The 27,390-nt window shown below is 44.6% G+C and overlaps 2 protein-coding genes and 2 non-coding genes across 4 annotated transcripts; 3 read left to right on the top strand and 1 right to left on the bottom strand.

The window, feature by feature from the left end:
• Positions 1-111: 111 nt before the first annotated feature.
• TCP1 (t-complex 1) lies at positions 112-9,000 on the top strand. Its single transcript, XM_041742749.1, has 12 exons — positions 112-345; positions 1,309-1,394; positions 1,595-1,723; positions 3,165-3,262; positions 3,639-3,749; positions 4,037-4,218; positions 4,600-4,726; positions 6,779-6,954; positions 7,329-7,452; positions 7,753-7,945; positions 8,077-8,240; positions 8,701-9,000. Exons 1-12 carry the CDS (start codon positions 282-284, stop codon positions 8,915-8,917), a joined length of 1,671 nt encoding a protein of 556 aa, XP_041598683.1. The 5' UTR covers positions 112-281; the 3' UTR covers positions 8,918-9,000.
• LOC121486008 lies at positions 3,415-3,554 on the top strand. The gene has a single exon (XR_005986493.1). It is a non-coding gene; the product is annotated as a small nucleolar RNA SNORA29 (small nucleolar RNA).
• On the top strand, positions 7,514-7,643 carry LOC121486005. Its single transcript, XR_005986490.1, has one exon. It is a non-coding gene; the product is annotated as a small nucleolar RNA SNORA20 (small nucleolar RNA).
• On the bottom strand, positions 8,911-26,494 carry ACAT2 (acetyl-CoA acetyltransferase 2). Its single transcript, XM_041742752.1, has 9 exons — positions 26,341-26,494; positions 25,667-25,801; positions 22,798-22,979; positions 21,274-21,391; positions 12,168-12,311; positions 11,240-11,362; positions 10,292-10,446; positions 9,662-9,772; positions 8,911-9,305 (listed from the first exon to the last, which is right to left on the bottom strand). Exons 1-9 carry the CDS (start codon positions 26,393-26,395, stop codon positions 9,135-9,137), a joined length of 1,194 nt encoding a protein of 397 aa, XP_041598686.1. The 5' UTR covers positions 26,396-26,494; the 3' UTR covers positions 8,911-9,134.
• Between the last annotated feature and the right edge of the window lie 896 nt (positions 26,495-27,390).

Genomic DNA, 27,390 nt, shown 5'->3' with positions numbered 1-27,390 from the left:
TTCGCTCTCTAATTGGGCGAAAGTGCTGCACCCGCCTTCTCCCGCCGCCTCACTTCCGGCTCCTTCGCTTGGTCGCTCCCCCCGCCCCCTTCTTTCCTTCCCGCCCTGCCCCGCGGCCCGGCCAGGGGAGCGGTGTTCCCAGCAGCCCCCGCGGCCTCGCTCGGCCCCGTTCCACGCCGTAGCCGCCGCCGCCGCGTTGCTGTGGCCGCCGCCGGGCCTAGGGATCCAGACGCTGGTTGCCCGCGGTGAGCGTGAGCCTCGACGTGCACCCCGCCGCCAAGATGGAGGGGCCTTTGTCCGTGTTCGGAGACCGCAGCACCGGGGAGGCGATCCGCTCCCAGAACGGTAAGCGCGAACGAGGCCTGTGCCGGGCGGGCCCACGGCGGTGCGGGCCCCCGCCCCCAGCCCGCTCGGCTCGGGCCGCCACCGCGCCCCTTCCCTCCTGGGGGGTCCGGGATGCGCCTCGCGGGGCTCCCCACGGCGGGGCGGGCCCGGCCCCCGCCCCCAGCCCCCAGCCCCCAGCCCGCTCGGCTCGGGCCGCCACCGCGCCCCTTCTCTCCTGGAGGGTCCGGGATGCGGCCGCGCGGGGCTCCCCGGGGCGGGGCGAGGCGGGGCGGCAGCGCCCTCTCGCCGCCCGCAAGGCGTTGCGGAGAGCCCCGCACGTTTGGAGGCACAGCCCTGCCGATCGTGGCCGGCAGCGGATCCCCGGGCCCTGGGCCGCCCAGCCCTGCAGTGACACGTGCCGTCACGCCTCGAGTCCCCTTTGGGCCGGGCGCCCTGCGCCTCCGATTCTAACCTGCAGGAGGGCCTAACTCCATGTTTGGGCCTCGTTTTAGGGCCATTACCCAGAAAAAGACGAGCTTTAACTTTAACTGCTCGTTGTCCTGATGAGCGAATGGCCGCGACCCGGATGTCTTGCCCGTTGTAGAACCTGCTGGTTAGAGCCTGCGGTAGTAGCCGCCGGTGCCCCGCGTCCAGACCCAGTTCTTTCCACGCATCGCTGACAGGTTCTTACCGTACGGTTGACAGGCGAAATTTCGGTTGAACGTTCGCGTAAGTGGTGCTTAGGACGAGTTCATCCTGGCAAACGATACGGATTCACACGTTTGCTGCAGTTAAGCCTCTTTTGCAAGCGTGTTCTCTTTGAAGTCATGGATGCCTGCCCATCTTACCCTTTTAAGTATTTCGGATTGATTTGTGTATTTGGAAAATGCAAAGGCTGTGGCTGTCACTTTCTTTAGGCCGAAATGAAATGGCCGTCATTTGGAGCAGTGGATTAAAAAAAATTTTTTTTTCTTTTTTCTGCAGTCATGGCTGCGGCTTCTATTGCCAATATTGTAAAAAGCTCTCTTGGTCCAGTCGGCTTGGATAAAATGTTGGTTGATGATATTGGTGTAAGTACACCTACATGTTGTGTTTGTGACTTTAACAAAAAATAACAGTGCTTAAATGTTTAGCGCCATGAATTGTTTTTATCACAATGCTGATACTGGAAGGTGTAGTAAAGGGGCTAGTGGGCTTGTGTTCATTTAGAGGAGGTCCTGTGTTTGTAGTTGATTGTGTTGTCTTTTTTTCTTCCCTGCAAATTCCGTAGGATGTAACCATTACTAACGATGGTGCCACCATCCTGAAGTTACTGGAGGTGGAACATCCTGCAGCTAAAGTTCTTTGTGAGCTGGCAGATCTGCAAGACAAAGAAGTGGGAGATGGAACTACCTCAGTGGTAGGTAGTTTGTCACCTGCTAGATCGCTGTAGATTAGTTGTTTTCCTTTTTTTTTTTTTTTTTTTTTTAAGATTTTATTTATTCATTTATGAGAAGACAGAGAGAGAAGCAGGCTCCTCATAGGGAGCTCTGTGTGGGACTCTATCCCAGGACCCGGGATCAGGCCCTGAGCCAAAGGATGACACTCAACCAATGAGCCACCCAGGAGCCCCTAGATTAGTTGTTTTCCTAAAACTGAACCTTGACAAAGTGAAGCCAGAAGTAAGTCGTTTGTTTCTCAGTCAGATGAGGTACCTCAGATGAGGTACATACTTTAGAGGGAGAAAATTTAAGTTGGGATAGTGATTTAGAAACAGAATTTAAAATCAATATTTACTGCTAGTTTGTAGGATTTAAAGGAGAGAAGCTTAAGAGGTAATATAGTACAGTCATTTTAAATGTGAGTTTTCACATGTTTTGTGAGTTTTTCAGCTACAGCAATATTTATACATCACATACAGGGCTTTTGTTTGTTTTATGTTCTGTTTCCAGGGTGTCTGGGTAGCTCAGTCAGTTAATCATCCAACTCTTGATCTCAGGCTCAGATCTTGATCTCAGGGTTGTGAGTTCAAGCCCCACATTGGACTCTATATTGAGTGTGGAGCCTACTTTAAAAATTTTGTTTTGTTTTGTTTTCTCCTTACTACCTGAAACTTAGAAGTTCCTAAACTCTTAAGTTAGGGGAGAAATGTTACTGGGCTTTTTTTTTTTTAGGTGTTTTTATATTAAATCCTGATAGGCAATCTCCTAAGTTCAGAATGATAAGGAACAAATAATTTGCTGTTAAAAAAAAAAAAAAAAAACAGGCAGTGATTTGCAGGGAAAATGTTTATATTTGTACATTGAACTTCAAACCATGAAAGAATGGAATCTACCTTTTCTGAAATCATGAATATAGTTTTTTTAAGTAACTTGTTTACAGTAATATGATTTTTAAAATAAAGTTATTTTAATTTCCCTAGAAGAGGCACTTAATTTTTGATTCTTTAATGTCCTTAGAAGAATGATTTTTTTTAAAGACTTTATTTATTTATTTATTTATTCATGAGAGACAGAGGCAGAGACATAGGCAGAGGGAGAAGCAGGCTCCACGTGGGGAGCCCAATGTGGGACTCGATTTCTGGTCTCCAGGATCATGCCCTGGGCTGAAGGCGGCGCTAAACCGCTGAGCCACCCAGCAGTCCCCAGAAGAATGATTTTTAAAGTAAAAAAGTAAACCAAGTAAAAATTTAAAGTAATAAAGATTATAGGAGTAGTAGACTTTTTTGTTTCAGGTTCCCAATAACCAGATATTCACCATCATTGGCACTCTGATTAATTGTAGGTAGTCATTTTAGTGCTGTTTTTACATATGTGTTGCACTTATTGTCAGACTAAAAGCAGTGAATATTTTCTCAACAGGTTATTATTGCAGCAGAACTTCTTAAAAATGCAGATGAACTAGTCAAACAGAAAATTCATCCCACATCAGTTATTAGTGGCTATCGACTTGCTTGCAAGTAAGATTGTTTGCATTCAGAGGAAATTTTACATTATGTGATGTTATAGTTGTAAATAGTCTATGTTCTTTAAATGTTAATGACTAAATTTTATTTTGAAAAAGTGCTACTTTAGTAATAATATCTGGAGTAAGAATAAGGCTAGCATCTTTTTTCCCATTTGACTACCACATTTTCTCCCAATAATAGATTTTGGTGGCTATGCTTATGGGATAGATTAAAATTGCCATGATCTGAAGAGGGAGGATTTATTTGTGTCCTCCTCCTATATGAAATGGCCAAACAGAAAATTGGTGCCTAAGATATTTTGACACTTTGGTAAAACAAAGTTTGAGTAGTGCATTTACAGATGTTTTCTCCCACACACTTCAAACAGGGAGGCAGTGCGATACATCAGTGAAAATCTGATTATTAACACAGATGAACTTGGAAGAGATTGCCTAATCAATGCTGCTAAGACATCGATGTCTTCCAAAATCATTGGAATGTATCCTTGTGATAAAATCTTGGTTAGTTTTTGTGCCGAGTGATACTGTATTAAAATTGTTTGCTCCCTTCCTTGATTTTCTAGGGGGAGAGATGATAATAAAGCGTGTAATAGTACTATGAATTACAAGTAGTGATAAAAACTCCTGCATTTTGATGGAGTTTTATTATTAATGCTTGTTTCTTTGATGAATTGCTAAAAGGAAGTGCCTTGGATTACTCTTGATTTTTGTGTGCACCTGTTGTCCATTCCATGTCTCTCCATGTTCCCCTTAACCCTTGTCTTAGAAATGGTGATTTCTTTGCCAATATGGTAGTAGATGCTGTACTTGCGGTTAAGTATACAGACATAAGAGGCCAGCCTCGCTATCCAGTCAATTCTGTTAACATTCTGAAAGCCCATGGGAGAAGTCAGACAGAGAGTTTGCTTATCAGTGGCTATGCACTCAACTGTGTGGTGGGATCCCAAGGTAAGGCTTAGGATTTAGTACTAAAAGTGAAAATTTGCTTTTTGTGGACTACTTACTTCATACATCTTTCAGGTGGGCTATCCAAGACTTGCACCTACTTTTCTTCAGTAAAGCCCAGAGTAAAGGAAATCGTATATCCAGGTTTTCGGTTTCCCTTGTGTAACTTAGTACATAAAACTTAGAAGTGCAATGCAAGTTAAAGTACGTGTGGCAATGGCCCTAAAAATTTGTTTGTAGAGTTAAATATAATAAAAATATAAGTTTTTGTCTTCAAAGATAATTTAATATCTTTTGCTACTTTTGTGCTTAAGAATAGGTGTATTTTATAAGATGTGACATTGTTACAGTTCTTATAAAGGTATTCAATGTGTTCAATTATAGGCATGCCCAAGAGGATAGTTAATGCAAAAATTGCTTGCCTTGACTTCAGCCTGCAGAAAACAAAAATGAAGCTTGGTGTACAGGTGGTTATTACAGACCCTGAGAAACTCGACCAGATTAGGCAGAGGTATGTTTAGAGATTATTTTTGACTTTTGGAAAGGTGTTTATAAATTATGCTTGTTAGAGCAGGGAACAGTAAAGAAGTACACCCAAAAGGAGCGGGGCACTGGGGTGGCTCAGTGGGTTAAGCGTCTGACTTGTCTGACGTGGCCTGAGGTTTGGCCTGAGGTTCGTAATGGCATGGTCTTGGTTCTAAAAGGGAGTTCATGGACTCTGCTCAGCAGGAAGTCGGCCTGTGCCTCTGCCACCGCCCCCTCTCATGGTTGCGCGCTCTCAAAGAAATACGATAAAATCTTCTTTTAAAAAAGCACATTATACTTTCTAGAAAACAGCAAGTAAACCAGTTGCCAGGTAGCAGAGGATGATGATGATGCAACTGGATTTTTTTAAATGTGGATGTAAAAAACAGTAATAACCAAACCTATAAGAAATCTTTGCCAGGAGTCAGGCATGCTTTTTCCTTTTGGATCTGCATGTGTGCTTTTTTTCATCCCAGTAAACAAAGTGTCCTTTCTTCCACCAAAGGTCAGTCTCTGTAGAGTATTATCAAACTGCATCTTCAATTACTAATTCTGTTCCTCATTCCTTTTCTAGATTCCACTTGCAGCCACTTTGTAGCTCTCTTACCCAGAAATAAAAGCCTCCTGCTCCAGTTACTCCGTCTTTTCCCCATCTCTTCACAGCTGGATGTGTCCTGGGTTTTTGTTTTAATTTCACAAAATCAGTTTCCTGGTATTTTCTTATTTCCTTTTCATCTCTGTTCTTCACTGGAGGGACCATTTGCAAAGGGCACTAGTGGTCCCTAGTGTAAAATTCACTAGACACTTAACAACCTTCGCTTGTCCTTTATCAAGCTGTTGAAACACTTGGAAGAGGCGGGGATGGGCTTTGTGATACAGCCCCATCTATATCTGTATGCCAGAGTAACTCCTCCTCACTCCTAGGACATCAGATAATATCTCAGTGCTGGACACTTCCAGTTCTGTTTCTTTTCACTCCAGACACCTGTGAATACGCCTTATGCATCTCAAAATCAATATTTAAAACTGAACTTGAGGGCAGCCTGGGTGGCTCAGTGGTTTAGTGCCACTTTCAGCCCAGGATGTGATCCTGGAGACCCGGGATCAAGTCCCACATCAGGCTCCCTGCATGGAGTCTGCTTCTCCCTCTGCCTGTGTCTCTGCCTCTCTTTCTCTTTCTGTCTCTCATGAATAAATAAATAAAATCTTAATAAAACTGAACTTCAGGTGGTACCCATAAATCGACTTGTGCTATTTTAGTGATGAGGATCTTCAGAGAAAACTAGGAAATATCTTTAATGCCTCTTTATAGTTATACCTCTTTTCTATTTATCTTCAAATTAAATCTCAGCTTCATCTACTTTTCATTCTCTTGCCCAGACTGTTGTAGAGGAAGCCACGCTGGTCACCTGGGTTCACTCTTGTCCCCTCCCAGACTGTTTTCCCCACAGAAGCCACTTCATCCTCATAACTTCCAAGTCCAGAGCTTTATGTAGGTTTTTCATTGCTCTGCAGTAGGTTTTTTTTAATTTCTTAAATATCTTTTTTCGCTGTGGTCCAGCAACACCCAGAACTAGGACTTACCAAACTCTTCCCCCGGTTGCTTCAGTAATGTTCTCTCTGCCTATGGCCTACTCTCTGCTTGTTTGGTCTGATTAATTTTTTACTTCTTTTTTTAAGTAATCAATTTCTCAGGCTTATTTTTCTCCTTTAATCTAAATCCTACTTTACCATGAGTTCCTGTACTTGATCTTCCCAGCCCTTAAGCAGTTTTTATGTGTTTGTAGGACTTAGACTAACCTCAGTTCTTGGTTAGGAACTCCCATTGGGATGGGGGGGGGGGGGGAACCTAAGTAGTAATTTTAAATTTCTTGGCTTTTTCTGTAAATCAATTTAAATTTTGGTCACAGAAGGGAAAGAATGTTTGATATAATTTAATGTGCAATTATTTTGTGGAAAGTACTTAATGGAAGTCAGAACTAGATTAACGACACAGAAGATAACTTTGGGTTACTACCCAAATACTTCATCTCTGTAGAGAATCTGATATCACCAAGGAGCGGATCCAGAAGATCCTGGCAACTGGTGCCAACGTTATTCTAACCACTGGTGGAATTGACGACATGTGTTTGAAGTATTTTGTGGAGACAGGCGCCATGGCAGTTAGAAGAGTTTTAAAAAGGGACCTTAAACGCATCGCTAAAGCTTCTGGAGGTAGGGCCTCTGCTGGCTCCTGGTTGTGGTGTGTCACTGTACCATTTACATGAGTGTGTGTCTTTACATTGGAATGTCCTCACTAAGCAGCTTCAAAAACATAAGTTTTTTATTATTCTCCCAATGCTTTGTGCTACAGATAGAGCCATTTTTCATGTTACTGGGAAAGTTTTTTAACTTACTGAATTTTTTTACATCAAAATGACATAGTTTCACGTTAGGATAAAAGGACTCAGTGGTTTGTCTCATGCTTAACTGTAAACCTTCGATTGTATCCATACATTGCTTTTATCAAATGTTTCTAAATCTAAGTCAGGATATGAAAACATTCATGGGAAAACAGTGTTTATAGGTGTTTGTCATTATCTTAACAGCAACTGTTCTGTCAACCCTGGCCAATTTGGAAGGAGAAGAAACTTTTGAAGCTTCCATGTTGGGACAAGCAGAAGAGGTGGTACAGGAGAGAATTTGTGATGATGAACTGATCTTGATCAAAAAGTAAGCTGCTTTCTAAATTACAAAGCTGTACAGATTTTATTAATGAGTAGAAATAGATCACCTTCCCATTGATTTGCTGCTCTAGTCTTTCAGTGATAGGAGCAGTTATACGCATGGGAGAGAACAATGTTAGGCCATGGTAGATAGAGATGGAGTAACCATTTCATCTCGTCTGCACTGCCCAGACACTGCTGCTCTGAGTGAACCATGTGAGCAGGACTCAAGGTGCTTGCAGTGAATTTCTATGTAGACTAACGTTATAAAAATATTGACATAAGAATTCTACTTTATTTTAAATAGCACTAAGGCTCGTACGTCTGCATCAATTATCTTACGTGGGGCAAATGATTTCATGTGTGACGAGATGGAGCGCTCTTTACATGATGCTCTCTGCGTGGTGAAGAGAGTTTTGGAGTCCAAATCCGTGGTCCCAGGTGGGGGTGCTGTAGAAGCAGCCCTTTCCATATACCTTGAGAACTATGCAACCAGCATGGTAAGAATATATAGAAATGTGGTTTCTTTGTTTTTCAAGAAGGGCATGGGACCCCATCTTTAGCATTTGGTTAGTCTACCTTGTCTGAGACCAGTGCTGCTTTGTGAAGACCGTTCATTGTTTGTTCTCAGGGGTCTCGGGAACAGCTTGCTATTGCGGAATTTGCAAGATCTCTCCTTGTTATTCCTAATACACTGGCAGTTAACGCTGCTCAAGACTCCACAGATCTGGTGGCAAAGTTAAGAGCTTTCCATAATGAGGCTCAAGTTAACCCAGAACGCAAAAATCTAAAATGGTAAGCTTATAGTTGCCTTGTCTTTTTCACTGTCATCTGTGTATCCTATGTGGTAGTTTAGCTTTGTTTTAAATTTAAATTTAAGAAAGGTGATGGCTAGTGCTTACCTTATGTTAGCATGTGTTAGTTAGCACTTCTGGTCTCAGCCTCCCTGCTTCTCTGGGTAGTCCCTGCACCTACACAGATATCTCACAGAGGCAGAGAGGGAATTATTTTGGGGTGATCTGAATCTTCTTAAGCAGTCTCTTTCAGTGATGTTTAGAAACATCTTTGGGATCATCTAATAATCTTTCTATAATTCTTTTCAGTACTACTAACTACTATAGTCTTAAAGGCTCTACTGTAAGGTCCCAAGGTTTCCCAGGATTCACATTTGAGTGGAGTGGCTGGATTCAAAGAGCTGGCATGGAATAGGTATATGTTATCTAAGAAGCCACTTAGTTTTTTTCCTAAATTGCAGGATTGGTCTTGATTTGATCAATGGTAAACCTCGAGACAACAAGCAAGCAGGGGTGTTTGAACCAACCATAGTGAAAGTGAAGAGTTTGAAGTTTGCAACAGAAGCTGCAATTACCATTCTTCGAATTGATGATCTCATCAAATTACACCCAGAGAGCAAAGATGACAAACATGGAGGTTATGAAGATGCCGTTCACTCGGGAGCCCTTGATGACTGATGTGCTTTCTTTTATTTATAACAATGTTGGATGCAATTCTCTTGTTCCTCTAGTATTACACATTAAAAATAACAAGCTGTCAAGCCTTGGGTTCTTATGAAAGATAAGTTTCCATCCTTTTGGTCCTGTGGTTTCATACACTGTAACTTAGTACCATATTAGCTTAAAAAGAGTTTAGGTTCCAGTTGAGTTCCAACACAGGTAATTGTTAAGCAATTCATCCTCTCTGAACACACATTGCTATGCCCATCCCACCCCCTATGCACAGGGCAGCAACACCACGGTGTCCACCCTTTCGCTCCATTGTGTGTAACAGGGTAACAAGAATCCGACAGCCAGATGCTCCAAGAGGATGGCCCAAGGCTATAGCCCCTCCTTGAATGTTGACCTAAGAGGGAAAAGATGTATATATCATTTATTTTGTGGACATCAGGTAAAAATCCTGAATTATCCTTCCCTTTCTAATGTTCCACCAGGAACTATCCTTTCAAATTCTACTTTGATTTTAACTGCTTAGGAACTGAGACACCCACCCTACCTTACTAGTTTAGTCAAAATGCTCTGTTTATGTCAAAAGTAAAAAAAACAGTCCAGGGGTTTTGCCTTAGGAAACAGAATAACTCCTGAATCCCAGAAGGAACTTCCCAGTGTCTGCCTCTAATAGTATGGCCTGTACCTGGGTTTTGCTATTTATAATCAGATTTGCATTGCAAGCTGTCCTCAGGACTGCTTGCTCAGGTTTACCTTCTCTGGGTTTAATCCAAGTTCTTTAGTTATTGCAACAGAGAGGGCTGCAAAGGCTTCGTTGATCTCAAATATATCCACATCCTCCAGGGACCAGCCTGCTTTTGCAACCTAAAGGAAAGATTAATGGATTAGAGTCCTAAAAACTCAGATGAAATCTATTCTAGATACTTGAGGATCTCACAGGTTTTTACATGAGTCTGGTGATACCACATTTTGCCTTGGCTATACCAATTCTAAAATGTTAAGGATAAAACATCTGGGTTCCAAAAAAAGTTCTGAAGCCGTAACGTACATGTAGGTGAGACGATCTAGGTGATTTATCAGTTCCCCTGAAAAGTACATGATAAATGTTCTTGGCTGTTCTTTGTGGCAGAGAAGTAGACTAGAGATAAAACTACTGAATAAGTTCATTGAAAGCTAATGGGAAGACTCACAAAAGGGAAAGCAGGTGAAATGTGACAGGAATAAAAAAGCCAGCCTCAACCTTGGTTATTTTGGAGTAGAGAGGATCTGAGCCAAGGTGTAAGAACGCAGAACTGAAAAGGGAATTACACGGTATTGGCCTGGTCCAAAGAGGTTCATTCTACAGAGCAAAGAATAGGTACTAATATTCAGAATTAAACTCACAGCTTGCTTTATTGCTGGAATTGGTCCTGTCCCCATGATGGAAGGTTCCACACCTACTTGTGACCAGGAAACTATCTGTGCTAATGGTGTGAGCCCTCGATTAGCAGCCTCTGACTTCTTCATAAGAACCACAGCAGCAGCACCATCATTTATTCCTGTAAGCAATAGGAACATCTTCATTTTTTAAATGCTCGTTAACTTGAGCTCTAACCTGTGTCTACTTTCTCTTATTACATGTTCAATTATTCTTAATACATCTTGGCAAAATCGTTTGCCCTAATTCCTCTTTTACAGTGTAATTAGAAATGTTATGTAAGTTAGGTAATAGGACATAATTGACCACAGAACATTCTAACCAAGGAAAGTAGAAAGATTAAAATACTAGGGGAAGGGAAGAGTGATAAAAAGAAATGGAAGAAATAGCCTTGTGCTCTCACAGAAGGTATGAGGAGTTTCTGGTTTTGGAAAAGCATCGAGGGATCCCTGGGTGGCGCAGCGGTTTGGCGCCTGCCTTTGGCCCAGGGCGCGATCCTGGAGACCCGGGATCGAATCCCACATCAGGCTCCCGGTGCATGGAGCCTGCTTCTCCCTCTGCCTATGTCTCTGCCTCTCTCTCTCTCTCTCTCTGTGACTATCATAAATAAATAAAAATTTAAAAAAAAAAAAAAAAAAAAAAAAGAAAAGCATCGAGGCAGAAGATGAAACTCCACGGTTCCCTATTTTGATTTTTCATCCGTATGTCTAGTTGGATGTGGGGAAGCCCAATCCCTTCTTTCGTATATAGGTTAAGCCGAAAATAAGACAATGCTAAGTAATGATGAAGTAGAAACTACATTTTCCCTCCAAATGAAGGTTTTAGCATAATTTTTACATAAATAATGAAAAAGGCATTGATTTAGTAGACCTAGCAGAAGACTATTTCCCCCAACCGCCCTTGGGAATTCTAACCTGAAGCATTAGCTGGGGTGACTGTTCCTGTTCCATCCGTAAGAAAGTAAGGCTTTAACTTAGATACAGCTTCTATGTTGCTCCCATGGCGAGGAAACTCATCTGTTTTCACTTCAGTAAGACCTAACAGGAGAATCAATTACCCAAGATTAGTACAGCGACGGCAGTCTGTGCTAGAATGGTGGAGTCCTCAGACACAATGCGTGAGGGTTCATATTTGGAAAGAAGGTTAATTTAGAAATACTTTGATTCCAACGGTAAAGTACACACTAAAAAGCTGCATATTCAAACATCCTATAAGCCCTGTCCTCAGACACTTTGAGTGTTTTCCACATCCACAGTCCTTTCTGAGGAAAGCAAGTCTTTGTGTGAAAGGTTGCTAGGGTGTGGGGCTTGGCTGATTACAACTGCCAGATTCATAAGGGCTGGACATATGCATCGTCAGTTATCAGTAACAACAGGTATCAGTGACAGCATCCATATTAGATAACAGCAAAGGACCCCAAAAGACCCTCAAGAAATAGGAAATGTATACAAAAACAGGAAGGAATGGATATTCATTTCTGAGGAGATTCAGCCTGGAGGGGCAAGTCAGCTGTGGCCTCCTGACAACCTTGAGCCAACGCTCCAGTTTCTTAGACAAAACCTGCTGTATCTCCAGAGCCATGTGTACACTGGAACCAGGAGTGCCCAGTGCTGACATAGCATCCCATGTTCTTCACCCTTCCACACCCCATAAACACGCCCCCTCCACCCCCCATTTTCAGAGGTATCCAAGATGAAGCTTTTCATGAAGCTTTTCTTTGCAACCTGAAAGACATAACTAAGATACAATGTACAAACTTTCCTCTATATTATTCTTTGAAGTATTACTCCTACCTATAAATAGGCATGCAGATATTCAAACTATTACGATCTACAGACTCACCTTTTCTAGAAGATACAAAAACCGGTACAATCTCTTTGTCAAAGTAGCCAGCTTTCTGTGCACTCTCCGTCCTGTTTTGGGACAGAACTGCACACTTGTCCTGATCTTCTCTACTCACTTGCCATTTTTTGGCTACGTTTTCAGCTGTGAAAGAAAATAATAATGATAAAGCAAAAGATATTTTCAGAAACTGGCTTTTGGTAGCTCAAGTTCTGCCCCTGTAAGCAAGCACCGCTTGCCCAAGACAAGCCCTCACGGATGGGAGGAGACCTTGGTCTGTGGCCATCTGGCCTCCCCCTGGTGATGGATTTGGGAATCCTGCAGTGACTCTTAAGAAGTCACTTTCCTTCTCTGCTTCCTTCCTAGGTAACTAAATTTTCAGAAATTTCCTTTATGCAGATTTGCCAACAGTTTATATTTTTGCCCCATTTACTTTATCATTCTCTCTCTGAACCATCTGAGAAAAGTTACAATCATGCCTCTTTATTCCCTAAATTTTAATTTCTCTGTATATATCTCCCAGACAGCCATTCTCTTACATATGCACAGTTATCAAAATTAGGAAACTGGTACAATCCTGTTATCTAATTTTTGGTCCATATACAAGTTTCACCCACCTCCTGTCCCAGTGATGTCCTTTGTGGCTAATTTGTATGTTCAGCCCAGGATCATGCCCTGCACCTCACCGTCCATCTCTTTAGTGTCTTTTTATTGAGAACACTTCCTCACACTATCTTTGTGTTTCTTAACCTCAATATTTTTGAAGAGCAGGGGCCAGTTCTTTTATCAAATGTCTCCAATTTAGGCTCGAGATTGCTCAAGATTAGATTAAGATTTTGCAGAAAAGCAGGTATTCTACTGACATGATCTCAGTGAATCTTATCATGATATCTGTGTTATTAGTTTATCTCAGGTGTGTGAACTCTGATCACTTGGTGAAAGCATCTCTACACCATAAAGTTACTACTTTTCCATTTATAATTTATATTTGATCAGGAAGTTACGGGGAGTATTTTTGACATGATGAAATGCCTTTTTCCTATTTCCCCTGCTACTCATCAGCATTCATGATTTTCCAACTCCAACCTTCCTTGGAATATAGTAACTGGCATCTACTATACAGGGCTTTTCCCTCTCTCCATTTATCGTACTGACATCAGTATGGACTCAAATATTTTCACTTCATTTAGTAAGTTCTATAACCCATTATTGTCATTTTTATTGTGATGTTCAAATTGTTCAAGATTTGGGCAGTTGGAGTCCTTTAAGTTGGCTCCTGTGTCCCCATGTGCTCTAAGCACTTTTTCTTATAGTTTTATGGATTTATTAACACAAATATGATATGCACATAAGCTGTTCATTCTCTTTGCTATGCAGCCTGGCATTGGGATTGGTAACTCTGATGGCCAGCAGGGCTGCTCCTGCCACGGTGGCTTGGCGGTCCTTGAGGAGACACTATGAGCCGTCTCCATGCAGGAGATGTGTTGCACATCAGTAGCACTTCAAGCTCCCTGACTAGGAACTTCTGGAAGCCACTGGACAGCATGGGCTTTGTCATCTTGCTACTCCCATAACCAGTGCTGGGCATCAAGTTCTAGTCGCTGAATCTTCTGTGCACCCTCCTGTCAGTGCCTCTGGGTTCCTGCCAGCCGTGCTTAAATTTGACACATTGGTCTGACTGGTCCTGGGTGAACTTCCTGGCCCTCTTTCTAATGATCTTGGGCTTTACCAGAGGTCTGAGAGTGGCTGTGATGTCGAGCGGGAGGTGGCTGCCCCATCCACAGGCAGTGCCAGGGAAGAGCCTGATTTTTGTAGCACTTTGCCCTACCCTGGAATGAGCCACTTCTCAAAGGAACCTTAGTTCTCTTTAATGGAGAAGGTTTTTTTTTTTTTTTAAGATTTTATTTATTTATTCATGAGAGACAAAGAAGGAGAGGGAGAGAGAGGCAGAGGGAGAAGCAGGCTCCACACATGGAGCCCGATGTGGGACTCGATCCCGGGTCTCCAGGATCATGCCCTGGGCGGAAGTCGGCGCTAAACCGCTGAGCCACCCAGGCTGCCAAGAGAACGTATTTAGAAAGAAAGATCGGGGTGTCAGGACTGCTCACTATTACTGGCATGTCACTGTTTCTGTGCCTGTTCACTAGGAACTTACACATACAATTTGCAATTTGTATACACACTCGCGGGATACCTTGCATTCATACTGATGTCTCTGGGTGCAATCTAACGCCATTGGTACACACTTCCCTTTGCCATACTTGAACTCCCTTCTATAATTGTGAGAAGTCTGGTTCCCACTATCCTCAATATATCCACTCCTTTGCTCAGATCTAGAATTTATACAAGATAGTTTCAGAACATGCTGGCCCACATCACTGGGAAAAGCAAACCTAATAACTAGAGCTCAATATTTGTTTACAATTCTTTTCTTTTTTGAGGTAAAACTTATACAGAGTGAAATACAAAAATATTAAGTGTATAATTCAAGGAGTTCTGACAAATGCATGCAACCACATATCCCATATATGTAGTATTTCCATCACCCCAGAAAGTTCTCACATGCCCCTTCCCCATCTCGCCCTCTTTGAAGCAAATAATGTTCTGATTTCTTTCACCATAAATTAGAAATGCAACTCAATGTCTTTTGCTCAGTATTCTGTTTATCATATTTACCCATATTGGTTCTTTTTTAAAGATTTAATTTATTTGGGAGGGAGATGCAATGAGAGAGATCACAAGAGGAGTAATGGCAGAGGGAAAAGCAGACTCTCCACTGAGCAGGGAGCCCAATGATGTGCGACTTGATCCCAAGATCCTGAGATCACGACCTGAGCTGAAGGCAGACACTTAACTGACTGGGCCACCCAGGCACCCCATATTTACCCATATTGTTAAATTGATTACGGTTTGTTCCTTTTTTCTTGCTGAGTGGTATTCCATGGTACAACTTTTTTATTGTGTATTCTCCTGTTGGTGGATACCTCAACCATTTCTACATCTTGACTCTTATGAATAAAGCTACTGTGAACTTGCTTGTGCAAAGCTTTTAGTGATCATGTCTTCACGTGACTTTGGTAGAGAAATTGCCCAATCTTTTCCAAAGTACATTGTACCACTTTATGCCTCCAATGTAGGAGGAATTCTAGTTGCTCCACATCCTTGCCAATATTTGGTGATATCAATTATTTTAATCTTAATCATTCTGGTAGGTGTAGAGTAGTATCTTACTGTGGTTTTAATTTACATTTCCTGAAGTGACGATGAGCCCCATTTTTGTGCTTATTGGCCATTCATATATCTTCCTTTGTGAAATACGTGCAGGATCTTCAGATCATTTTTCAATTGGGTTGTCTTTTTTATTCTTATTATAGAAATTCTTATATGTATCATGAATATTTTCTCCCAGTTGGTGGCTTATTTTCTTTTTCTTTCTTTCTTTCTTTCTTTCTTTCTTTCTTTCTTTCTTTCTTTCTTTCTTTCTTCTTTCTTGTGGCTTATTTTCTTAATAGTGCCTTTGATGATAAGTTTTCTTTTCTTTTTTTTTTATTCATAGAGACACAGAGAGAGAGAGAGACAAAGACACAGGCAGAGGGAGAAGCAGGCACCATGCAGAGAGCCCGATGTGGGACTCGATCCAGGGTCTCCAGGATCATGCCCTAGGCTGCAGGCGGCGCTAAACCACTGCGCCACTGGGGCTGCCCATAAGTTTTCATTTTTAGAAATCTAATTTATCTAGTTTTTCTTCTGAGGTTATTGCCTTCTCAGTACCGTCTTTACTTATTACTCCTTGGTTCAGAAGCTACTCTACGTCGACCTCTTTAGTTTTAATTTTAGGTACATGATTCATCACAAGTGAGTATCTGTTTAGTATGAGGTAGGAGTTGAAGGTCATCTTTCCCACGTAACTATGGTGGTGTAAAAGTTGAGGGTTCTCTTTTCCATATGGGTAACTATGGTGTGAGATAGGAGTTGAGGGTCATCATTTCCACGTGTGTAACTATGGTGTAAGGTAGGAATTGAGGGTCATCTTTTCCATGTGTGTAATTATGGTATGAGGTAGGAGTTGAGGGTCATCTTTCCCACATGAGTAACTTGTTCCAGAACCACTCACTGGAAAAGGTTTCCCTTCCCTCATCTCATTACACTGGTACCTTCGTTGAAAATCAGCACAAGTCTACATCCATTTCTGAACTCTACTCCATTCCGCTGGCCCACCTACCTGTCCTTATGCCACAACCACACCATCTTGGTTACCACAGCTTTATACTCAGTGTTTGAATTGGATAATGTAAGTCCTATTTTTCCTTTGTTTGGCTATTCTAGGTCCTCTGTGTTTCCATATAAATGTTAGCATCACCTTGTCAATTCCTAAGAGAAAGTCTGCTACAGTTATGATGGGACCACCCTGCGGCCATAAGTCTTTGCACAGTCTTTAGTGACAATCTAGGTATTACATTATGCGTCCTTAACCTGTTTACTTCGAGTAATACTGTAGTGCTCTGTGTTAAATTTAAGAACGTTGAGACAGTATATGTCCACTTTCTTCCATCCTAGTTCTCACACAATAGCATATGTTGTAAACCTTACGATACAGTGTTAAACTTTTTGCTTTCAATAGAAAAAAAAAACTAACAGGAAAAAAAAGAACTCTTTTACATTTACCAGCAGAGTTACAATTTGTGGTGCTCCTCATTCATTCCTGTAGATCTGAATTTCCATCTGCTTTCAATTCCCTCTGGTTTCAGGCAGCCTGAGTGGCTCAGCGGTTTAGTGCCACCTTCAGCCTGGAGCGGGATCCTGGAGACCCAGGATCGAGTCCCACATCAGGCTCCCCGCATGGAGCCTGCTTCTCCCTCTGCCTGGATCTCTGCCTCTCTCTCTCTCTCTCTCATGAATAAATAAATAAAATATTTTTTAAAATTCCCTCTAGTTTCTAGAATGTCCTTCAGCATTTCTGAGAGGAGGGGTGTTGGCAATAAATTCATTTTTCCTCACCTAAGAAAGGTCTTTATTTCACTCTCAATTCTTGAAGGCTATTTTCACTTGTTGCAGAATTCTGGGTGGACGACTTTCTTCCATCACTTTAGTCCAGCAGCTTCCACTGTTTCTGATGAGTTATCCAGCATTCATATTGTTGTTCCCATGCCCATAAGGTAATAGTTTTTCTCTGGTTGATTTCCATATTTTTTTTATCTTTTCTTTTTCAGTAGCTTTATTAAGTTTGCCAGAGAGCAACTTTTATCTTTCTTGGTAAATGAATTGTGTTTTTCACAAAATCTGGACATTTTCTGCAATTATTTCTTCAATATTTTTTTCTGCCTCCTTTCTCTTTCTTCCAAGACTCCTATTCCACGCATGTCAGTCCAGTTTATTTTGCTCTGGACCAGGTCATTGAGGCTCTGTTCATTTTTTCTTCCATCTTTTTTCTCTGTGTTCTTCAGGTCGTATCTGCTACTATAAATCAACCAAGCCTGTCTTCTGTCTCCAGTTATCCATGAGGGCTATCCAGTGGGGTTCCCATCTCAGATCGTGGGCTTTGCAGTTCTAATTTTCATCTGGTACTTGTGTGTATTTCCCCTTTTACTACTGAGATTCTCCCCATGTTTTCCTTTATATCTTTTTTTTTTAAAGATTTTATTTATTTATTTATGAGAGACACACAGAGAGAGAGGCAGAGACACAGGCAGAGGGAGAAGCAGGCTCCCTGCAAGGAGCCTGTTGTGGGACTCAATCTCAGATCCCAGGATCACGCCCTGAGCCCAAGGCAGACGCTCAACCGCTGAGCCACTCAGGCGTCTGGGCATCCCCTCCTTTATCCTTAAACACAGGTAAAGTAGCACCTTTAAAATCTTTGTTTCCTGATTCCAATTATCTGCCATTGAGGATCAGATTCTACTGACCATTTTTTCTCCTGGTTATAGGCTACATTTTCCTATTTCTGTGAGTGTCTAGAAATTTCTTATTGCATGCTGGACATTACATTTGCTATATTATTGAACATCTGGATTTTATTATCTTTAGCAAGTACACTGAGTTTCATTCCCATTAACATACTGGCAGATCTTCTAGATCCTTTTGAAGCTTATTTTTTAAGCTTATTAGTTTGGGTCTAGAGTAGTCCTTACTGTGGGGCTACAGTGGCCCTGGCCCTAAACAGTGGCCTTTCTGAGATGTCAATGGAGTGTCCAGCGGGTTCAGTAAAGTTTCTACTCTGAATGATCAGAACACTCCTGTTTCCAAGTAATCAAGTCACAGCTCCCCAGCAGCTATTTCTACTAGACCTTGTAGGGTGTGGTCCTGCACATGCATAGCTGATTATCTGACCCAAGAGTTGAGGGAACACTTATGGAGATTTCCGGAGCTCCTTTTCTAGCTCCCTTCTCTCCAATACTCTGCCCCACAAACTCCAGGCATCTCAGCAGCTTCAAACTCTGACCTCTGCACCCCCAGCTCAATAGACACCATCCCCCCAGGTAGAAAGTCAGTGAGGGTGGGATTTTCCCCTTCTTCCAAGAATCTTGGGGTGTCTGGGTAGCTTAGTCAGTTCCACATCTGACTCCTGACCTCAGCTCAGGTCCTGATCTCAGGGTCAAGAGTTTAAGCCCCTTACTTAAAAAAAAAAAAAAAAGCAGACTCTCTGTCTTGTGACTGACTACATTTGAGGTAGAGACGGTACTTGTATGGGAGAGTCCCCCCTCTCTTATCCAGGGGATGCCTAGAACAGCCCCCAGAGAGGGGACCCCAGAAGAAGGGCAAGAAATTGCCTTGAGGGGGAAGCAAGGCCCTCTGCTAACTGCCCCTCCCTTGCCATAGGATCGTGCAGGGTAGGAGGAGGGAACCCGAGGCCCCAGTGCCCTGATAGGAATCTTCAAGCATCCCTCTCCACCATTTCGGATGCTGCCCAAACTTGGGTCTCTTATTTCCCGGGGCCAAGACCCTGAAAGGGGCACACTGAGAACATTCAGCAGGCTATGGCTCTGTGACATAATTCAATCTGGAGTGACCCTAGGGATGGAGCCATTCTAAAGCCCAGGTGGACTCCCTGTACCTTGTCCCCTTGTACCGTGTCAGGGTCTCAAGCACCTGAAAGGGAAGAACAACATGTTCCTCCATATTATTCTAGAAGGGAAGATTTCCCAAGGCTGAGAGGAATGAAGATCTGATAGGCATCAGACAGAGGCTCCGTGGGGAACAGCCCAGGTATTGACTTGTGTGGAAAGAATGCATCTACCCTTGTTAGAACAAGCCATCCAGGAGCAGAGGAAATACCAACAAGAGGACAGCAGCCAGTAGGAAATGGTAGATCCTGGCAACCGTCCCTCCCAACCTACTGAGGCCCAGCCCACTAGAGATACCTGCATCATTGTGGAAAAGATGCAGGACCTTCCCCAGAGTCACAGCCTTTGTCTGGAGCCTGAAAGAAGGAGGGTAGAGGGTGGTTGCTAATTTGGACTATTCCAAATAGTCCCCCAAAAGGAGCCTGCGGACGGCAGGGCTGTGGGTGCTGGGAATTTGGAAGGTTCTGGAAGGCCTTGTGAATAAAGGCCCTAGCAGGGGAAGGGGAAAAAAAAGAATCTCAGTCTTACATGATTGTTGGCCAATATCTGAAAACAGCTGCTTGTTACTACAATATGGCCTAAGACTTTTTTTTTTTAAGCAACAGAAATTTATGTTCCCATAATTATAGAGAACAGAAGTTCACAATTAAGGCTTGAGCAGGTCTGTTTTCTCCTGAGGCCTCACTTCCAACCGCTTTCTCGCTGTGTCTGCCTACAGTCTTTGTCCTGGGCTGACATCTCCCATATTTCATCCTCTTCTTACAAGGCCACCAGTTAGACAGCATTAAGGGCCACAGTAAAGGCCTTGTTTTAACTTAATTACTCCTTCAAATGCCCCAACTACCAATACAGTCCTATTCTGAGGTTCTGGGGGTTAGGGCTTCAATGTATGACCTTCGGAAGATCACAATTCAGCCTGTGACACTGCGGAAAGGGGCTTGGGAGCTAGATTTTCAATGACAGCCTATGGTGATGTTGAAACAGTTGGCTGGAGTATGACACTTTGAGGATCTCCAGTCGGGACAGGATGACAAGTAAGAGCCCGGCACGGCATACAGAGCCTCCCGTGGCTTGGCCACCCTCTCCAGCCGTCCTTGCTGCTGGTCTCGCTCTTGGTGGCCAAGACGCTTCAGCTTCTCACTACTCCCCGTGCCTGTATGCCTCTCCGCCTTTGCCTTGACACATGCTGTTCCCTCTGCTTAGAATCTTGCTCTTTCCCCCACTTTTTCATATGACTTCCATCAGATTTATTATACCTTCACCTAGACCCAGAGCCACTACCATATGCATTGAAACAAGGGTGGAGGGGGTTCCTGGGTGGCCCAGTGGTTTGGTGCCTGCCTTCGGCTCAGGGTGTGATCCTGGAGTCCTGGATTGAGTCCCGCATCAGACTCCCGGCATGGAGCCTGCTTCTCCCTCTGCCTCTGCCTCTCTCTCTCTCTCTGTCTGTGTCTTTCATAGATAAATAAATGAAATCATTAAAAAAAAAAAAAAGAATTTTTAAAAATAAATAAATAAATAAACAAGGCTGGAACCTCTCAGGGCTTATTCCTTCAACTCTAAAGTTAAATGTCCCTTTTTTTCTTAAGCTTTACATTCTAAATGCAGGAAAGACAGGAGCTCATTTGATCTTCTGGCTGCCCTGCCAGGACACCTGAACCGCAGACAACCTACAAAGACTGGGTTGTGCCAGGCAAAGAAGGCAGTGCAAGGCACCAGAAGCACCTGTTTGCCTCTGATGTTGCCTGGACCACAAAACCTCTGTTCAGGGGCCCTGGTTTCTTCCAACAGTAAAATGGGACATTACTCAGAGCTCTGAAGCACCACCTGCCTCTAACATTCCACGATGGTCAAGGAGTCAACACTGGGGAGACAGGCTATCTCCCCAGGTCGGCTTATCCAGGTGGACTGAGCCTCACCAGCAGTGATGCAGAGTCATCAGGATGTGGTGCCCACCCTCCAGGAGGAAAGCATCTGTAAAGTTAGCAATTACATTATCTTTTTTAAACTTCGTGCGTTACTGTTTCCAGTGGCGTCGGCCTTACCTGTTATGCCCATGTGATAGTTGTGGAATGCATCAGTGAGCCCGTCACAGAGGATGCTGTCGGCCAGTGGCATTTCCCCGATCTTGACTCCTGCCCTCAAGTGAACCAAGTGAGGAGCCTGGAAACAAGAAATACAAATGGACTTAGGACTGGGTGTAACTAGTCCTTTCCTCAAAATCCCACTCAAAACTACCTGGTGTTGCTCAGTCTTCACCTAGTTGCCCCTGGGACCTGTCCTCTTCCCCACCCAGGGCCTAGGGCCTGAAGACCCCTAGAATCAGCAAGCAGTCTACTCTATCCTGTCTGCTCCTGAGAAGCTGATCCTCTCCTACCTAGCTATTTCTATTTACCACCACATCAACCCATTTTGTGTCCTATTTCCTTAAAAACTTCATTTATTCTTTCCAAAGAGGCAACTAGCTATTTGTTAAATGAGAATCTCATCCAAAGGCATAAAGGATGCTAACAATGTGTCATTTATTTATGAAAGATGTAATGCTGGGACGTGTGGATAGCTCAGTGGTTGAGTGTCTGCCTTCGGCTCAGGGCATGATCTCAGGGTCCTGGGACAGAGTCTCGCATCAGGCTCCCCACAGGGAGCATGCTTCTCCCTCTCCTTATGTGTCTGTCTCTCTCATGAAGAAATAAATAAAATCTTTAAAAAAAAACAAAAGATGTAATGCCTATACTGAGAATAATCAGGTTGCCTAATTAACTCATGGGAAGGGATTTCTGGGTGGGGGGATCTTTTTAACTCCTACCAACTCTATAACAGCTCTAATAGAATGGAAAGACCTGGAGTCAGAAACTTGGCTCTGGGCCTCAGTTTCCTGACCTGTAAATTGGGAATGATACCGCCTACCTTCAAAGGGCTGTTGTGACTGTATGTACAAAAGCATCTTGCAAAGTGCGACACAGACACTAGCACAGTCCCGTCAGGGTTACGCTGACCCTGTTTGATGCCTTCACCTTACCTCCTCCTGGGCCACTGAGCAGAATCAGCCTCTGTCTAGGGGACCTCCAGGTCAGACCTGCAACTGCCTGGAGGAAGCAAGGGCTATACTTTCTCCTTTTCACTGCCATGCCAATTCGAGGAATGGACCTTGGTGAAACAAATCCCACCTGGCAAGCCTATTAAAGAAGGTACCACTCACTGGTCCTCTTTTCCACATTCCAAATGCTTTCAAAAGGGTCAACCAAATTTGGTCCCTGGGGTCCTCCTTCTCAAGTGCAGGACAGTAAGTGAAAAGATCTGTTTTTTACTTTTTCCCACAAGGAGAAAGAAATTTAAGATGAACCAACTAATGTTATAAGTTTAATTCAGGAAATATTTTATGCTTTTTTATGCTGATAACATTTTAGAAAAAAAAAGTATCCTATCCAGGTAGAGATGGAGGTGGAATCCATTGTTTATTTGTTTACTGTTTGGTTTCAGCTCTAAGACGCATCAGTTTACTCTGCTATGGTATGGCCGGGAGTTTATTAGGGAGTGGTCAGTGACAGCCTTACCTCCAGAGGCCTCACCTTGCTCATACTTTCCATGCCTCCTGCCACCACAATGCTGGAGTCTCCTATCCCTATTGACTGTGCTGCAAGACACACGGCTTTTAGGCCTGACCCACAGACCATTTGGCAGCTCCACGCTGGAACGGCGTAAGGGATTCCTGCACCCATACTGGCCTGTCGAACAGGATTCTGCCCACAACCTGACAGGGAACACAGAGACCTCTCAGCAAGAAATAGACCACGCACATAATCGTAGCAGAGAAGGGAAGGGAGTTAAAAGTTCCAAATGTTCTCAGTCCCCACTGTCTGTTATCAAAGGATCAATGTTTATACAGTGGTCACTCTGTTGCAAATTTCGGATATACCCATACCTAGCATCCTTCCTCAATGAGTTTGTTAGCAAAAAACTAGCAAATGGGTCACAGACAAAAATTTAAAGATTATCTTCATCATAATGTTCCTTATCTGGGATTAGACTGGTAGCCTTGAGACTGAAACTGAAGACAGGTATAGGAAAAATTATTAAAAAGACAGAATCAAGGATGCTGGGACACCTGGGTGGCTCAGCAGTTGAGTGCCTGCCTTCGGCCCAGGGTGTGATCCCGGAGTCCCAGGATCGAGTTCCACAATCGAGTCCCATGCTGGGCTCCCTGCAGGAAGCCTGCTTCTCCCTCTGCCTGCGTCTCTGCCTCAATCTCTCTCTGTGTCTCTCATGAATAAATAAATAAAATCTTAAAATTAAATAAAATTTTTTAAAAAAGAATCAAAGATGCCTGGATGACTCAGTCGGTTAGGTGGCCGGCTCTTGATTCTGGCTCATGTCATGCATGATCTCAGGGTCCTGAACCTGAACCTCAAGTCCGGCTCCAAGCTCAGTGGGGAGTCTGCTTAACATTTTCCCTCTCCGTCTGCCTCTCCTCCCACTCATGCAGATACTTTCTCTCAAATAAATAAATCTTAAAAAAAAAAAAAAAAAAAGACAGAATCAAAATACCTCTGAATGAAACACATAGCATGGTAGTTAATAAAAAAGACGATCACTTCAGGCTCGTTTTTGAAGCTACAATTAATTACATATGCATTTAAATGAATAACTCCTTCATAAAAATATTATGTGTTTATTTATAACCCCCATCTTCAAGGTAAGAAATGAGTCCTACACATAATTAGATAATATAGTCTAGCATTTAGCAGAATATGAGCTCCACAAGAACGATAAATTCTACCCTTTACGAACACTGCTTATCCCTAGTGGTGCATAGCAGGTGCTTGGTTAATATTTTTACAGGACTGTGAAAGGTACCTAGCTTTAAGGACTAGGACAGATGAGGGTTCAAATGCTAGCTGCACGTCAAACTGTGCCCCTGGAGAAGTGACTTGACCTGGGGGATCCCTGGGTGGCTCAGCAGTTGAGTGTCTGCCTTCGGCCCAGGGCCTGATCCTGGAGACCCAGGATCGAGTCCCACATCAGGCTCCCTGCATGGAGCCTGCTTCTCCCTCTGCCTGTGTCTCTGCACCTCTCTCCCTCTCTCTCTCTCTCTCTCTCTCTCTGTGTTTCTCATGAATAAATAAAATCTTAAAAAATAAATAAATAAAAATAAAGAAGTAACTTGACCTCTCAAAATCTCATTTATTCATTTGCAAAATGGAGATAATACAATTCAGTGGAGTTATGGATAGGACTCAGTAAAGCAATGAAAACACTAAGCACAGCGTTTTAAAAGCCCAGCGCTTATTAGGCCCTCAATGAACACAGCTATTATTTCTATTAAATTATGTAGAGGTACTATCGAGGACAGATGTGGAAGAGATAACAGGGAAACCAGCATGGAGCACCCTATGGCAACCGAGTAAGTCTGAATTGTGGGTACGTCTGGGAAGGAAGGAGGATGTGGACTGAAGGTGGCCAGTCTGAGGATGTTACTTGTGTATTTTAAAGCCCTTGAGAGGGGAATCCCTGGGTGGCTAAGTGGTTTAGCACCTGCCTTCGGCCCAGGGCGTGGTCGTGGGGTCCCAGGATTGAGTGCCACATCTGGCTCCCTGCATGGAGCCTGTCTCTCTCTCATTCTCTTTCTGCGTTTCTCATGAATAAATAAAAATCTTTAAAATAAATAAATAAAGCCCTTGAGAGTCATGAGAAAACATTAGGCTCCAACTTTACAGCCCGTAAGGACAATTTGAGAATCAGGAAGAGGAACTAGAAAACAATCAAGTGACTTCACCAAACAATGGGCCAGGTCTCAGGGTAAAGACGGAAGTCAGTTGTAAGTGAGCATTACCCAGTACCACTAGGAATAATGAGAATTTATGCTACTGAGTGAGCACGAATCTATTAATAACTAACCAGGAACTTTCAGTGATCGCAGGTCTTTAAACTCAGTGGGAACCAGAAGTGAGGCTGGAGGGCTCTGATGACTCACGTGTCCCCACCCAGGGAGCCAGAGCCCTGTGAGGAGCAGGAAGTGCGGCCTCCCTTCCCAGGGGGAAGCCCTGGGTGGTTGGAGTCCTGGCCCCAGCACCTAGCACGGTGCAGGGCACAAACGAGGAATTCATACATGTTTGTTGAACGTGTGGCACTTTAGGGGCATAGGGAGGGCCGTGTACAGTCTCTGGTGGGTGAGGCTGAGCCTGGTTCTAAGGAGTGAAAAGACAGTGGAGGGCGGTGGTCTAGCCCGGGCTCACCAGGAAATGCCTGTGAAGGGGCTTGGCACGGGGGAGCCTGAAGAAATCCAACAGAGGGAACCCCCGCGAGCAGGACCAGATCTCTGGAGGTAGGAACTTAGATTTCGGGAGCTGGGTGGCGGGTGTGTGTGTGTGTGTGTGTGTGTGTGAAAGGGGGGTATGATGAGCTGCTTCCAATAAACCTCCGCGGTCCCTGAGGAGTTACCTGCCGCCAAAACGTGTCCAAATATGACCTCCGACACCTCTTCGGGAGCCACGGCGGCCCTCTTCAGGACTTCTTTGATGACAGATGAGCCCAGGTCATGGGCAGGGACGGTGGCTAGGGCACCATTGAAGGAGCCTAGGGCAGAAGGGCAGGCAGGGGCGATGAGATGCGCGCCCAGCGCGGCTGGCCCGCGACCGAGCGGACCCGCGGGAAACCCACCCCTCCATTTCCCCAGCGCCAGCAGATGGGGGCGGCCCACGCTCCCCCCAACAAAAGGGGTCGACAGCCCAAGGGCTTTGAAATCTCCACGGCCCTAAGCCACGGGAGGCAAGTCTCAGGAATCCTCCGTTCACCACCCCCGCCCGGCTCAGGCCACCCCGCGACCCCGCCCCTGCCGCCACAGGGCAGACATGGTTCCTCCCGGAGCTGGCCAACCAGAGGACTCGAAAGACAGCGCCTACCTCCGCCAGCCAATAGCATGGCAAGGCGGCGCGGTGGTTCTACCCGGAGACCCAATCAGAGCACGCGACGCGCGGTGGGCCTCACCGGGCGAGGACGGGGCGGGGCTGCAGGCTGGTGGGCCCGAAGAGGCGCGAGGTGCAGGGTTCCGAGGGGCTCCGGGGGATCCCCGGGGCTCCGGGGTCCCCGCGGCCGAGCCGCCGCCGGCCACTTACCTATGGGGGTCCGCGCCGCCGAGACGATGACCACGGGATCAGAGCCTGCACTCATCCTGCCGCACGAACACCTCGCGCTGCTGCAGCCCGGCACTGTGGGCGAGTGAGGCAGAGTCTTGCCTGGCAGCCGAAGGGCCGCGCCAGGGGGCGGAGCCGCGGGCTGCCCCGCCTCCGGCCCCGCGGGCGCCAGTGCGCAGGCGCGACGGCGGGGCGCGGGGGCTGGGAGGGCCGTCCGGGGGCCGGGCACCAAGAGCCGCCCGACGTCACCTCAGGCCTTTATCCGAAAACCCTAGGGCTGTAGTTTGTCCTGACGTTTTTGGTTTGGGGGGCGGAGGGGAAGACAAGTCTTTTTGAACTTCTTTCGAGTCAGTGAAAAGTGGGGGTGACAGGATAGTACCCCACATTGAGCCCAGGGCTCAAATCCCAGTGGCGAGGATGTGGGTGCGAATCCTGCCAGCTGAAGGCCTGCAGGCGGTTGCGTCCTGCCCTGGTGGCTTGGAAAGCTCCTCCATTCATCAGGGGTTAACTTGGTTCTCTGGGCAAACCCTTCTCCGCGCTCTGTGAGGGTGGCACATCAGCTCCAGCGCCGAATGGGTGAGGAAAATGTGAAGGGTCTTAATCCCACAGACCAAAAGGATTTCCTCCAGGGAGCAGTCTGGAGAATCTGCAGGAAGTGGGTGCATGGAATACGTTGGGTCACTCTTGTGTTTCAAAGTGTTTACGACTTACTCTCGCTGTCTCATCGGGGGAAGCTCAATTTTTCAGAGCTATCTAGAACCTTAAGACCCACCTCCTTCCCCCACCCAGTCACTTTCCAGGCTCAGGTCTGGGTGTTTCTCCTGGACACGCCCCCACAGCGTGGACTAGTCTTCGAGAGAGAGCTCTTGCTTTGTCTTCTCTCTAGCTCTCAGGCCAGTGTCAGACCCACAGTAGTGGCTGCTTAATGCATTAATAAATATTAATGAATTTTCAGGACATTCTCTCCAAAAGCTTTAACCATCCCCAAGGGCTGCATAAGACCCCCATACAAAGATTAGAGTCAGCCACAGA

Source organism: Vulpes lagopus, chromosome 2 (assembly GCF_018345385.1).
Source record: "Vulpes lagopus strain Blue_001 chromosome 2, ASM1834538v1, whole genome shotgun sequence".
NCBI classification, from domain to species: domain Eukaryota; kingdom Metazoa; phylum Chordata; class Mammalia; order Carnivora; family Canidae; genus Vulpes; species Vulpes lagopus.
This window is presented reverse-complemented; position numbering and strand designations above follow the sequence as displayed.

Bases quoted from the DNA above. Each gene is read 5' to 3' on its own strand.
- ACAT2 (XM_041742752.1), bottom strand. From the start codon at position 26,395: ATGAGTGCAGGCTCTGATCCCGTGGTCATCGTCTCGGCGGCGCGGACC. The intron at 25,802-26,340 runs GTAAGTGGCCGG...CTTCTGCCCTAG, and splicing joins GGCGGCGCGGACCCCCATAG to GCTCCTTCAATGGTGCCCTA. The intron at 9,306-9,661 runs GTAAACCTGAGC...TTTCCCTCTTAG, and splicing joins TTGGATTAAACCCAGAGAAG to GTCAACATTCAAGGAGGGGC.
- TCP1 (XM_041742749.1), top strand. From the start codon at position 282: ATGGAGGGGCCTTTGTCCGTGTTCGGAGACCGCAGCACCGGGGAGGCG. The intron at 1,395-1,594 runs GTAAGTACACCT...CAAATTCCGTAG, and splicing joins TGTTGGTTGATGATATTGGT to GATGTAACCATTACTAACGA. The intron at 4,727-6,778 runs GTATGTTTAGAG...TCATCTCTGTAG, and splicing joins CTCGACCAGATTAGGCAGAG to AGAATCTGATATCACCAAGG.